The sequence below is a fragment of the Morone saxatilis genome, unplaced genomic scaffold, assembly GCF_004916995.1.
Source record: "Morone saxatilis isolate NCDOM2014 unplaced genomic scaffold, NCSU_SB_2.0 Contig19, whole genome shotgun sequence".
NCBI lineage: Eukaryota > Metazoa > Chordata > Actinopteri > Moronidae > Morone > Morone saxatilis.
The window spans coordinates 8775298-8787966 of NW_023339751.1; the positions used below are offsets into that span (position 1 = coordinate 8775298).

At 41.4% G+C, this 12669-nt stretch overlaps 1 protein-coding gene across 1 annotated transcript; it reads right to left on the reverse strand.

Moving 5' to 3' along the window:
• Positions 1-77: 77 nt before the first annotated feature.
• Positions 78-10696, reverse strand: phf3 (PHD finger protein 3). The gene is given in 17 exon segments (XM_035663373.1): positions 78-2573; positions 2668-2863; positions 3087-3176; positions 3285-3432; positions 3517-3703; positions 3836-3980; positions 4072-4194; positions 4430-4546; positions 4647-4803; positions 4936-5044; positions 5972-6023; positions 6416-6692; positions 6950-7941; positions 7944-8296; positions 8402-8518; positions 9163-9413; positions 10583-10696. Coding segments are annotated over 16 exon segments (5088 nt in total). The 5' UTR covers positions 9398-9413; positions 10583-10696; the 3' UTR covers positions 78-783.
• Positions 10697-12669: the final 1973 nt, after the last annotated feature.

Sequence of the window (12669 nt, forward strand, 5' to 3'; positions counted from 1 at the left end):
CTCAACTCAATGTTTCTGATTCCTTGGCAGACACGTCTCTTTTTGTAAATGACTTCATAGCAATAGTACAATGTGAATCAGTATTCAGGTTTTACCTTTAATACATTTAGAAAGAAATATGAGAAGTTTGTTTTTATAATCAATAATAAAAAAAGGATTAGCTTTATTACGAACTGTACATAAACACACAGTGCAAAGGCACACCTAGTCTCTAACATATATTACAAGCCAAAATGTACATACTTTTTCAATAGAAAGTTCGTTTATAAAATATTTAAGCAATTTAAAAGAAATTAAGTTGGAAAAAAAGCAAAGCTGCTGTTTAGATTGCTGTCCTCAGTTAAATGTTTTCTGTTACATTCATGCCAACTTAAACTTTTCACCAAATGGTCCACACTTGTTTTGTGTGTTACCATGAGACTGAAAACATTTACCGAGCTTTAGTCAGTACAGCAGCTCCATATGAACAAGATATATACAATAAAAGGTTAAAAAGTTGAAAATCTTCCAATATTTAGTTCTTCTTGTGTGTGAAGAGAAAACATCTATAAAGATCTTCTCACTCTCACTGAAATGATATTTCATTTTGGCTGCACTGTCAATAACATCAAATGGAACTTCTATGAAGGAAATGGCAATATAAGCTTCAGACCGCTGTGTAAAACAAACAACTCCACTATCAGCCAATATAGCCAAAGTGGTTTGAACCAGCCAAGTGACCAACAAGCTAGCACCCCAAACACTCAATAGCAGGGCTTTAAAAAGAAAAGAAAAAAAACATAATTATGAGTAACTGTCTTTTGAACTTCTCCGTCCGTTCTCATAATCAGAGTCCCGTCTATGTCTGTGTCTGTCCTTATGGCGGCTGCTGTAGTCATCGCTGTGCTGCCTCTCTTTCCTCTTCTCACCATAGCGGTCGTCTGATTGTCCGTGGTGCCTGCTCCTCTCTCTGTACTTGTCATCTTGGCCGCGTTCGTGCTTTTTCTCACGGTCATGGTGTCTGCTTTTTTTCCCGTGATGCGAGTCCCTGTGGTGGCTGTGCCTCCCGTAGTGGTCTCTGTCCTCTGCACTTCGCTGCCTCTCCCACGGGTCGCTGTATCTCTCCTCCGAGCGCTTGTAGTCTTTGGCCAGGGATGGAGGCCGGCCAGGTGGTTCGGAGTAGCCCTCGGCTAACTGCGACGGAAGTCCGGGAAGAGCGTGCGAAGCGCTATCCTGAGCCCACGGTGTGCTGTGGTTCTGATCCTGGGTGGGTGGTGTGGAGAAGGTGTGAGCAGGAGGGCCGGTTGTGTAGTCGTAGCTGCCAGTTACCTGAGGCTGTTCCTGCTGCTGCTGTGACGGGATAGGTGTTGCACTGTTGTCTACTGGGAGAGCTGGTGCCATAACGGGGTCGGGTTGGAGCTCAGAGGCATCTGTGTAACATGCTGCTTCTGGTCCTTGTACTGTAGGAGGACATACCGTTTGAGCTACTGTAGCACTTGTCTGGGAAATGCCAGGATCTTCCTTTTCACTAGGGAATGATCGAATCTTTAAGTTTTCTTCCTCTGGTTTGTTCTTGGCCTGAGAAAGCTGTAAAAATCCTTGGTGAAATAGTGTAACTGGATCATTTCTAGTGCTGCTCAACACAGGAACAGGTTTAGGACTCAAAGGAGCTTGGTGGCTGGCTTTATCCTTTTGTAGCACCGTTTTGTCTTCATTCACACTGGAGTACGCTGAAGATTTTTTCAATATTCCACTTAAAGGAGGTTTTGAGCTATTTGTCTGAGCTGAAGCAGCCTGGGATTTTGACAGTGACAAAGAATTCCCTTCAGATGTTCCTTTTTCAGTTTCAGACAAAAGGCCAGCATCGCCTTTGTTTCCAGAGGCAGCGCTGCTAGTCTCAGTCCTACTTGGAGCTGTTGACAAGCTTGCCAGGAAGGCTTCAGTCGATACGTCTGGAGGCTTATCTTTTAGAGAGACTGATGCACCATGGGTCACCACTGCAGCATCTTTTCCTGATGAGTTGTTAGGAACAGATGTATCAGGCAGGCTGGATAGCTCCGGTTCAGCTTTAACAGGTTTAGCTTCCTTCTTCTTGATGACAAAGCGCTCTCGTGGTGCAGCAGCTGTTGGACTTTTTGAGTTTCCAGTTGACACCTCTGTTTTTGGAGCTGGTTGGGTCTTCTGTGTTTCATCTGCTGTTGTTGCAGGTTTACTTCCAACATCTGGCAGAGGTGGCAATTCCCCACCCCAACCTACTAACACACCAGGAAGAAAGCGCAGTGGTTTTTGGGGTTCCTGATTGTTGGTCTCCTCTGATGCAGATGGTTCTTCAAAAGCCTCTGTAATTGGCTCATCAGTATCTTCATTAGTGTTAAGTGGTTTGTCCTTCTCTTTATTATGTGCTGCAGTCAAGGAAGGGAGGAAAAATTTCTCATCCTCATCTGTTGCTCGGGTTTCTTTTGTGGAAATGGTAATGGGCTTGATTTCAGGAATAATCCTCGCAGTTTCATTCACGTCCACGGGAAGAAAATCCCTTTTCGGTCGCTGGCGAATTATGAGTCCGAGGAGAAGGTTGGCACGGTTGTTTTCTAAACCTGTCAAATTAAAAGATTAATTAGGTTTGAAAGAGCAGAAATGCGTGTGTAATTTACCGAGAGAAAACAATTATCCAAGAGAAAACTGGCTTACCTGGCCCGTCAAAGGGAACAAGCTGATGTGGAACTTTTTCAGTGGCACCCAAAGGAATGAGATACATGTCCTTCACTTGTTTCAGGTTATTGGACACCACCCCGAAACGCCTGCGACTGCTGAAGTAGGCATACAGAAGAGTATAGGAGATCTCATCCTCCTCCGTCTCAGGGGAGAATCGAATCAAGCACACCTCCTTAATTAAAGAAAAAAGCATGTGTCAGCAAAATCTACGGCGTACAAGATGTTTGACTCTTTGATGGAGCAGCTCTTTAATGCATCACGTGACATTACGAATCTAGATAATAATTGTCCGGACTCGAGCTGATCTTTATCACAACAAACATATGTAATTGTGGGTGATTGTATTTAATGGCTGTATAATCCCTTTAAGAAAAAAAAACTGCCCAAAAACTCACTTTTGTTCCAGTTGCCCGAATCTTCTCCAAGTAGTCCCACACTATCTGTGGACTTATCCTTCCGCCCACTTGAATGCTGTCTGGAAGGTCCTATTGAAAAAGAAAAAAAGATCAAACCTTACTTAACAGTACTTAGTGTCTTAAATACTTTGCATCAGCTATTCAAAGTCTAAATATGTTCAGTCGTTTCCACTTTACCTCCGTCAAGTTGTCCAAAATGCCTGAGACGGGGAAAGCTTTTATGGCGAACTTTGCCACAGCGTGCATATGAATGATTCCGCGCCACAGGGACTTCAGGTTGGAAAGGAAAGCCGCCTCTTCATCTCTTCCAGCTACATGATCCGACCTGAGAACAGTAATGAAGAAAGCTTGCAAAAAAAGAGCAGCACAGGCAGAAGAACCACACAGAGCGCCAGAAATAGCCGCTTACCGTCCTTCGTAGCCTGACTGAGCGCTTCTGAAGCTCTCCTCTAAAACGGTGAGGTGCAGGTCGTCGTCCATCGTAGGCGGTGTAGTGCTCTTCGTGTCTTCTGCTTTGGTGGACTGCCTCCTAACAACCGTGGTAGCAACTTTGACCACTTTGGTTGGTGCCTCCTCAACAGGGGGTGCCATACGACCTTATTGAAAGAAAAGTAACACAACAAGTTAGGAAGTGAGGCAAGTGACACATTATGTACAGGAAAATGTGGCAATAAAGGCAGAGCATAGTGACGAAGATGATTTTTTTTTGGTCTCGTGTCAGGGGTTACCTGTGCAGATTTTGCAGTGTAGGTCAAATAAGTGAGACTTGTGTTGGCTGGTAGTGTCTTTCTCCGTCTTTGTACTCTCTGCCTTTTTCTCAGGGGTTTTTGGAGGTTCTGCTGAGACTTCTGTCACTCTGGGAGGAGACTCAATCTGAAAAAAAAAAAAAAAAGACCCTCAAGCGGACAGTCTTCAGCTTGTTACATACACAGTAATGCAGACTGATATGTGGCGTGTCCCTTACCTCTGCAGGCTCAGTGGCTTTCACTGGTTCTTGGCTTTCAATTTCAATTTCACCTTTGTGTGTGATCTTAGTGATCGGCCGTCTCTCTGCCTCTCTTTGCTCTTTTTCAATCATCTCAATAGTCTGTGAAATGAGGAATGTATTACTTATTATACGGCTACTTAAAGTTAAACCATCCTTTAAAAAAAATATATATAAAAGAGGACAAACTCTTAGTATTGTGGTAATACTACTTGCTGAACATAACTTTCCTATCAGAATTATTGTTAGCTATTAGAGGAATTACTGTGAGCTATCAGGGTGAGTTTATGCGATAACATTTGTAAGAAACTACAGCACAGACTTAAGTATTACTTACATGTCGGTTCTCCCTTTGTCGCCAAGCAGCCAATTCTTTTGAGGCCAGTTCCTCAGGGCTCATTCGAATTAGGTTACCAGGAGAAATTTCCCCTTTGAGAACCCTCTTAAAGAGGACCTAAACAATACAATTAAAATAAAGCAAATGTAACTACATTTATATTAAAACTGAACTGCAACACCAAGAAACAGCATGCCCGATTTGAAATGGTACTTACATTATTTTTAGTATCTTTGAGATTAAACATTAAGCTCCTATACTTGTTCTTGTATTTGTTGTCAGTGTCTTTATACAAGTGAAAAAGCTCTCTCTCCGTCTTCTTGGCAACTTCAGAGGCTCTCTCCACAGAGATGTTCAAATGAGACTCCTTCAACCTAAAATTCAGAAAGCATCATGAGTTTGATGAACTGTAAAGTTTTTCTAATAAAAAAAAAAAATTGAATGCAATGAAAATGTACATATTTACGTATATTTCTTTTGATTTGTTTTACTCATTAAATACTTGCCTCTGTATGAGGATTTCTTTCAGAGAGTCACGCACACTTCGCCTGACTGCCTCCACAGACACAGGTTTCTTTGAAGTCTTACTTTTTATCTCTTGTTTCAGCTGAACGCCTATGAGGACAGAATGACAATATGTAGTGAGCAGGAGGAGGAAATGTGACCAGAAGTTTCGACGCAGATTTCTGATACAAAAATGTAATATACACTGACGCTTGATTTGTAACTTTAGCTGTTACCTAATATTTGAGAAAGGACAACGAGTTTTTGTTATTCTTTACTGCACTGAATAAAAAATGCAAAGCAGCTGTAGTATCAGGCAGCAAGATGACACTGAAATTGAGCATCTTAGGTAGTTTGAAGTTGGTTTGGGTTTCTAATATGGAAACAAACAGCAACAACAGAAGCAACACAACAAAAATATTTGCATCTATTTTAAGAGAGCCTTACTCTCTTTTTTAAATATAATTCCCACCAGTGTTTGTGACTTCCAAAATATCTTCCCTGCTCACTTGATGCTTTGAAACTGTAAACTTGGTTTTGTAAAAGTTGTGACAAAAACGGCCATATTGTTTTAAGAATACACCCCCTAGGTATTTTTACAGCGGAGGCATGCACCAAGCACATGTTGCAATCAAATCTCACCTGTCACCAGCATATGGGCAGCGGTAGCATTCCAGCATTATATTTGGTATAAAAAAATCTTCAAAAGTGTAGTTTAGGATTATTTTGTGATTGTGTAGCTATATAATTAACAGCCCCTTTTTCTCTTGGGTCTTATCTTGAACTAGCAATATAAAAAGGTCTAATGAAGTTTTTCATTTTAAATAACAAAATCTGTTTTCACCCTATGTATAAAACAAAAATAAAAATGTGTTCATGATGTTGTGATTGCCTTCATTCAGTCTTGTTTACATATTGTGATAACACTGAACCAGGAACAGTGAACCGAGCCTGGCCTTGAACCCAGTGTGGCATTAAAAACAGAGCAAGCCAAAATAAAACAAACTTCATTTCACATTCACAGCCCCTAAAAAATACCTGTTTTATGAGCTGCTTCTCTGACATCTGTGGACTGCCTTCGATCAGGATTCTATTTTAGGAGAGAAGTGCAAGAAGAACATTATCATTAATAATACTGACTGTTCTTAAGAAAGGAAACAACAAAAAGGAAAACATGAAGAAGATAGCGTGAGATATTGCAACACCCCTGGCCAAGGTATATAAAAAAAAAAAAAAAAAAACATAGGGTGAGTTTTATGTGTGGGGAAATGTTACCCACACACCATCAGGTTAACCACACACCCATGTGCAAGCCTTCCGTACAGGGAAAGTAAAAGCAAAGACCACAAACCCTTGTATAGTAGTAACACTGGCTATGATTAATATCAGAGCTGGGGGAACAAATAAAATATCCTTTGTATGTGAAAGATTTCAATTTCTTAAATGCATGATCAAACTGATTTATTAAAGAACACAGCTTACCTTTCTTACTGGTCTGACGCCCCCGGATGTGAGTGTCTGGGAGGGTCCCGGCCGAGGTTTGGGAGGCACCTTATGATCCTGCACCTCAGTCTTCACTTGAACCTCTGGTTTGGCTGCACTTGGGGGCTCAGGCTCCACCTTTTTGCTTTCCTCCTCACAGCACTTCAAGCACACGTACATCTGGTCCTCCTCCTCCATTTCACGTACCTTTGTCAGGTCCAAACCGACACAGTCGCCGTGGAACCAGTCGTCACAGCGACCGCAGCCTACCATGAACCTAAACAACGTTTGGCTATTAGTAAGAGTGTGTAGCAGATGAGCTCCAGATATAGTCTGGCACAGAGCAAATATAACATTAGCTTTCACCTTCCCTTCATTATGTCTATCGTCTCCTAAAATCCCTCCAATATCGCATGCTGTGCTGAGTAAATGTAGAACTATCAGCAGTGTTGTTCACAGTTCTGTAACAAACAAAGTTCAATCTACAACACATACTAATTAAGTCTCTTTATTTAAGTGAAGGGCAACACTTACATGTTATTGTGATGCTTTTTGCACAGACCACAGCAGTTGTTTCCGTCCCATACACTCTCGCTGTTGGCAGGTTGCTCCTCAGCAGTTTCCTTCTTCACAACAGGAGCGTTATCTGGAATAAACAGCTGCGGCTCATCAACAGAGATGCTCCTTGCAGTTTTGCTTTTCTGTCTTTGAAGGATCTTTTCGGGCTTTTTCAGTTTGGGCTTTTCCTGCCCTCCTTCGTCTGCCGCTTTTAAAGATTGGCCTGGACGGCTGTGCGCCGGAGGAGAAGTCTCAACTTTAGAGCTATTGTGAGGATGAGCAGGTTTAGTCGGTCCCTGCTGATCAACACGGCTGCCAGATGATGGGATCTTCTTCACTGTGGGGTTAGGCGTACTTGGCAATTTTGGCTTCACTTTGCTATCTCCCGTACCCTGTATCTTTTGCATTTTACTAGCATGCTCACTTTGGGTGCTTTCTGCAAGCCTTTTTAAAGGTGCAATGTCTTTCTTTTCCTTTAGAGATTTCATTTTGGGCGCTTCTTCTCTTTGGATGATTGTAGATGGCATGTTTTGGGATACTTTATGTCCCTTAATCATGTTATTTGGTTTACCTGAAACCAAGTCCTTATTCTTGTTAGAAGGCAGTCCTTGTTTAGACTTGAGCAGTGTTTTGGCCACAATCTGTTGTTTTTCCTTAGCTTCAGTCTTATTACTAACAGTACTTCCGTTATTCTCATTGTCCTGGGGCTGTTTGACCTCGTCTTTTCCTTTACTCGCTGGCTTCTGCTTTCCAGAAACACTCTGATTGTCAAGTTTTGTCTCTTGCGTACAGGCACTCACCATTAATGTCCCGTTGGAGGTCTGCACGTCGTTAGGATTCACATACGGGCCCAGCGCAAGGGCTGCATCATCAGCAGAGCTCTTCTCAGTTTTATCCATCTCTGCCACATTCTCAGGTATGGGATTCTGAACAATGACAGCATCACCTGGCACACAGTAACCAGCATCACTGGCACCACAGTATACCCAACATGTCCGCTACATATGCTATCGTCGAAAGATGCAGACTGGCCTATTTCAACATTTTGTGCGTAAGAGGGTCCTGGAAGCAATTCAATCTTGAAGCCTCCAATTGTGACTGTCAATCGTCTCAATACAACCGTAGGTTTCAGCCATACTCCACTGTCAAGATCATTAACATTAATACGCCCTCCCAGAGTTAATTCTTTCTTCAGCTGGCTGCCTTTAACTCCTTTCTCAATAAGAAATGACTTCTGTAGCCTGTTCGCTGGTTTCCTTCCTGGCCGTCCTCTGGCCATAGTGTTGGTGGATGTGTTAGCAGGTTGTGGACCGCTGCTTTGTTCTGTTGTAGTAAGAAGAAACAAAACACAGAAAAAATAAGTCACCTCATCATCAATTTGAAGGAATCATGTGGTGGAAATAGGACCATAAATGACCATCAGCTTACCGCTATCTAAACTGCGTGTACGTTTCTTCTGCTTGGAAACCGGTCGCTTGACTTGTGTGGTTTCTACAACGGGCAGTTCATTACTGAGACCAGTGGATGCTGGACCATCATCGAGACCTGCAACAGACAAATAAGTACATGTACCTTATCTGTTTGCGTATCAATGTGAGAGACAAATAATGTATTAAACAAATAACGCAATGCAACAGTTGAAAATGTGTCTTTTTAGCTGACCCTAACATATTTACAATTAAAATATATATTAAAAAAAGAAAAGAAAACATCATTCAACCACTACTGAATTTACCTCAGCTGCTGTATCTTTTCAACATTTCAAAACGTATTCACCAAGAACCATTTAGTGTCATGATTATTGCATCTTAAACACTCAAATAAAAATTTAAATGTGATATCTCATACAGCTGTTGACAGTGAAGATTTCCCCTACGTATCTAAATCTAAACTGAGTGTTTTGTTTTATCAACCAGCTAAAAAGCCAAAATAAAATCCAAAAAGGAGCAAAACCATAGCAGGGCAAAGGCAGTGCAGATGAACAAATGATGTTAGAAAGCTGTTAATGTTTTCCTTAAAACTTCCTATACCAAGTTTTCATTAAACACTTGTGTAGGGCCTTTATTGTGAACTATTGGCAGTAGCACTTTATCTATTAATGAAAGTTTGGAGTCAGTGCAAATACACAATTTTAAATATTAAAATATATAAATATAGTATTTTTACTGTCTATTTTCTCTGTTGACTACCTGTTGAGCCAGCAATCTGAAAAGTGGTGTCCTCATTGTCCAGCAGATTGAACTGAGAGCTTGCACATCCAAACATGGGATCTTTGTCACTGAGCATGTTCTTCAGTGAATCTTCCAGTTTGAGTCCTGACCCAAACTCATTACCAGCTTCACATTCCAAATTCTGACCTATTATGAGGGACTCATCCAACTGGTCACTGGGTATTAAATGGTTAAAGGTGTCCACAATATCCATGAATGCTGCTGCCTTCCTGCATCAAAACAACACAGACAGAATGTAGGGAAAACAGGTCAAATCACCCATTTTTCAATTCAGGCAAAATTGTTACTAATGCTTCCAGGCAGCTTTACATGTATATATATATATAACTTAAATGGGTTCAGGTGACCATCGTGGTCTAATCTGAGCAGATAGTGACTGGTTTCAAAGTCCGAATAAGTTTGACAAAACTTCTGGCAAGCACACTATTACCAAAAGCAACAGCAAAAAGTACTTGTTCATTGTCTGCTGCGGTGAACTGTTACATTAGAGACATCACTGTACATTAGATACATGTTAAAGTTGTTGGACAAGTGGGCACAGAGTGACACATTGCTTAAAACTCCCCTTCCATCAGCTGCAAATGCTAACTGCTTCGCTGTCCGGCTACGTTCAGCCGACGTCGATAGCGGTCTTAGTTTTTGGCCATTTTCGTGGGTCGTTCCCGCTTATATAGCCAAAAACTGCACGCCGCCAATAAGCTTAACGTGTGTGTATGTACGTACCAGAAAACTACTCCTCTGGCCAACTTGGAGAACCATCCAAGAGGCGAGGCTAAACGTTACACGACCAGCAAGATAACCTCATTTTAAAATCAACAAGCTAAGTTACAACTAGCAACACAAACTGGAGCAGGCCAGTGGCTGAACAATGCATTCACCATTAAACGCCACCTAAAGCTGTTAGCACACTGCTCTTCAAACGGGGTGATGCAATACCATGTAACACGACTTAATGTTTCTATAAAACACGGTGTCTGTGCGTGCAGTGTTTGCGGCTACTAACAACCCGCTGCAGGACGCAATCGGGTACGTTAGCAAGCTAAAGGTAACTTATGGAGGAAGTCACCACCCGAGGAAAACACACTTGTTTTTAAACCCTACCACTGTTCCTATGAGCAGCGTTTGTATAATAAACATCTGCGCCAGAAAAGCAAAAGACGTACTGCAGAAAATGTGTAAGTATGTATTTAGACACCTCGATGTTTAATCTGTCACACAGGCTAAGCTAGGTCGCATTAGCGTAGGCCTTAGATACCAAGTTTGTTTGTAGCCTAGCGGACGATACAGGATCACGCCCACATGCGTCTGTTCCACCACTTGCAGTTCGGATATTCGGACATATTTACTGTCATCTATAAGTGGTGTACAAGGCTCTTACCTCGCCCTCGCTGCAACGCTGTGTCCAACTAGTGTGAGGTTACATACTAGCACAGCTGCTCCCAGTAACTTCCTCTAACTCAGCCGTCATTCGTCCCGCTGCTGCAAAGCTGCTCGTCACGTGGCTTCTGTTTACAGGTAGCGTAGCAGCTGGTAGTGCAGACATCACACAACATCTGCAGCGTGGCTGTCACTCTTCAGGCTTCGCAAGTGAGAGCTCACAAGGAGGTTGAGTGTGTTGGAGAGAAAAGTGTGTTTTCTAACGCATTCGGCGGTCCCATGTAGAGGGGACTCTAAATGATATTAGATATACTTTCCAGATCCACCAGGGGGGAAATTGTTCTTTTCACTCTTTTTTTGTACACACACACATACACAGGCTGAAATGCACACTTCAGGCACTTGTGGACATGCAAAGCTGACAATGGCCGGCGCCCCATGAGCAGGTTTTGGGGTTAGGTGCACAGGAGGTGTCGCAGTGCACAGGAGGTGAAACTAGCACCTCTCCAGCTACCAGTTCACACTTCATATTTTGTGGTCTGTAGGACTTGAGCCGACGACCCTCCAGTTCCCAAGCCCTACGCACTGAGCTACTGCCGCCCCTAATTAATTCACATACAGTGAAATATTTGACACCCCCTTGCTTGGAAAGCAAATGTTTTGTTTTGTTTTTTATTTTAAAAAAATATAAAAGCTTGTATATAATAGGTTGCATGCACTTGGAATACCTGGGATTTTGTACCCTTGTAAACATGAGACAAAAAGGCAAGTCAAAGGTCCATATTAACACTGTGACAGGTCTTCTAAAATACTTTAGGTTCTTTTAGATTAAGTTCCATGTGATATTTCAGCCTGGAAAGCCTTCACGGAACAACGACACCCACAATCTACCTTTTTATTGTGAGATGAACACAAAAAAAATTTGAAATATGTAAATTCTAAACTTAAAAAGGTGTTAAACAAGGGTACTGCTGTGCTCTGAAAACATAAACAGGTCTGTCAGTGTGCAATAGCAGCATATTAACCAGAAATTTCAAAAACACTGGGTTACGGTCCCCTTCCAAAAGCAAATGAGAAACTACATTGGTGACATTTATTTTTGCCACTAAAGCTAACAATGGTATAATAACATATATTTGCAGCCCAGTTTATTTTTTTGTTTTGTTTTTATTATGTTGTCCTCAGAATCAGAAGTGGGCCTTAAGTAACAAAAGGTTGAGAACCACAGTCTTAAATCCCAGTGGCAGCACATAATCATACTATCTCGTTCTAATTCTGAATCAGCAAATTTGTATACAGCAACTATATCTCTGGGTGAGCAGCCATTGTTTCAAAGGATGAAGCGAGGCTAACAATGCCGCTGGCCAAATGAAGTGGAAGCTCATGAATGAGGCTTTTGTTACGTTAACAACCTCCTAACAGTCCATTGTTCTTGAAGTGCTTGAAGAGCACTGGGAATGAAAACCAAACAGCTTTTGATGAAACCACATTTTGGGGCTAAAAAAGTTAGATATGTTTTACTGACATAAATCATTTATTAATTATTCATAAGTTGAATTTACACTATGGTCAGAATCAACCACATTACTTTGAATACTGATCTAACTATACAATCAAATTTGGGAAATAACACACATACATACATACAGATAATTATTGAATTACTTTCACATTCACTGTAGTTGTATTGTCCACATTGTACCTTTAATAGTCTTAAAAGAATGAGACCTCCAGCCCAGAGTCACCAGTCCTGTAGTTCTTTACTCTGCTTTTACAAACCTAAGCTTATTAACATCATGTAAAAAGTTCACTTGTTAATGGGATCCAGTGTGTAAGAGTGGAGTTAGATTTCAAATGGACCAACAATTGCGGATTGAGAAACACTGTTAATATCAGAAACGTGAAAAAACAAACAAACTTAAAGGTCCAGTGTGTAACATTTAGGAGGATCTATTGGCAGAAATAAAATGTCATATACATTACTATGTTTTCATTAGTGTATAATCAACTGAATATAGGAATGTTTATATTTTTGTTATCTTAGAATGAGATAGTTGTCCGCCATGTTAAACCGCCATATTTCTACAG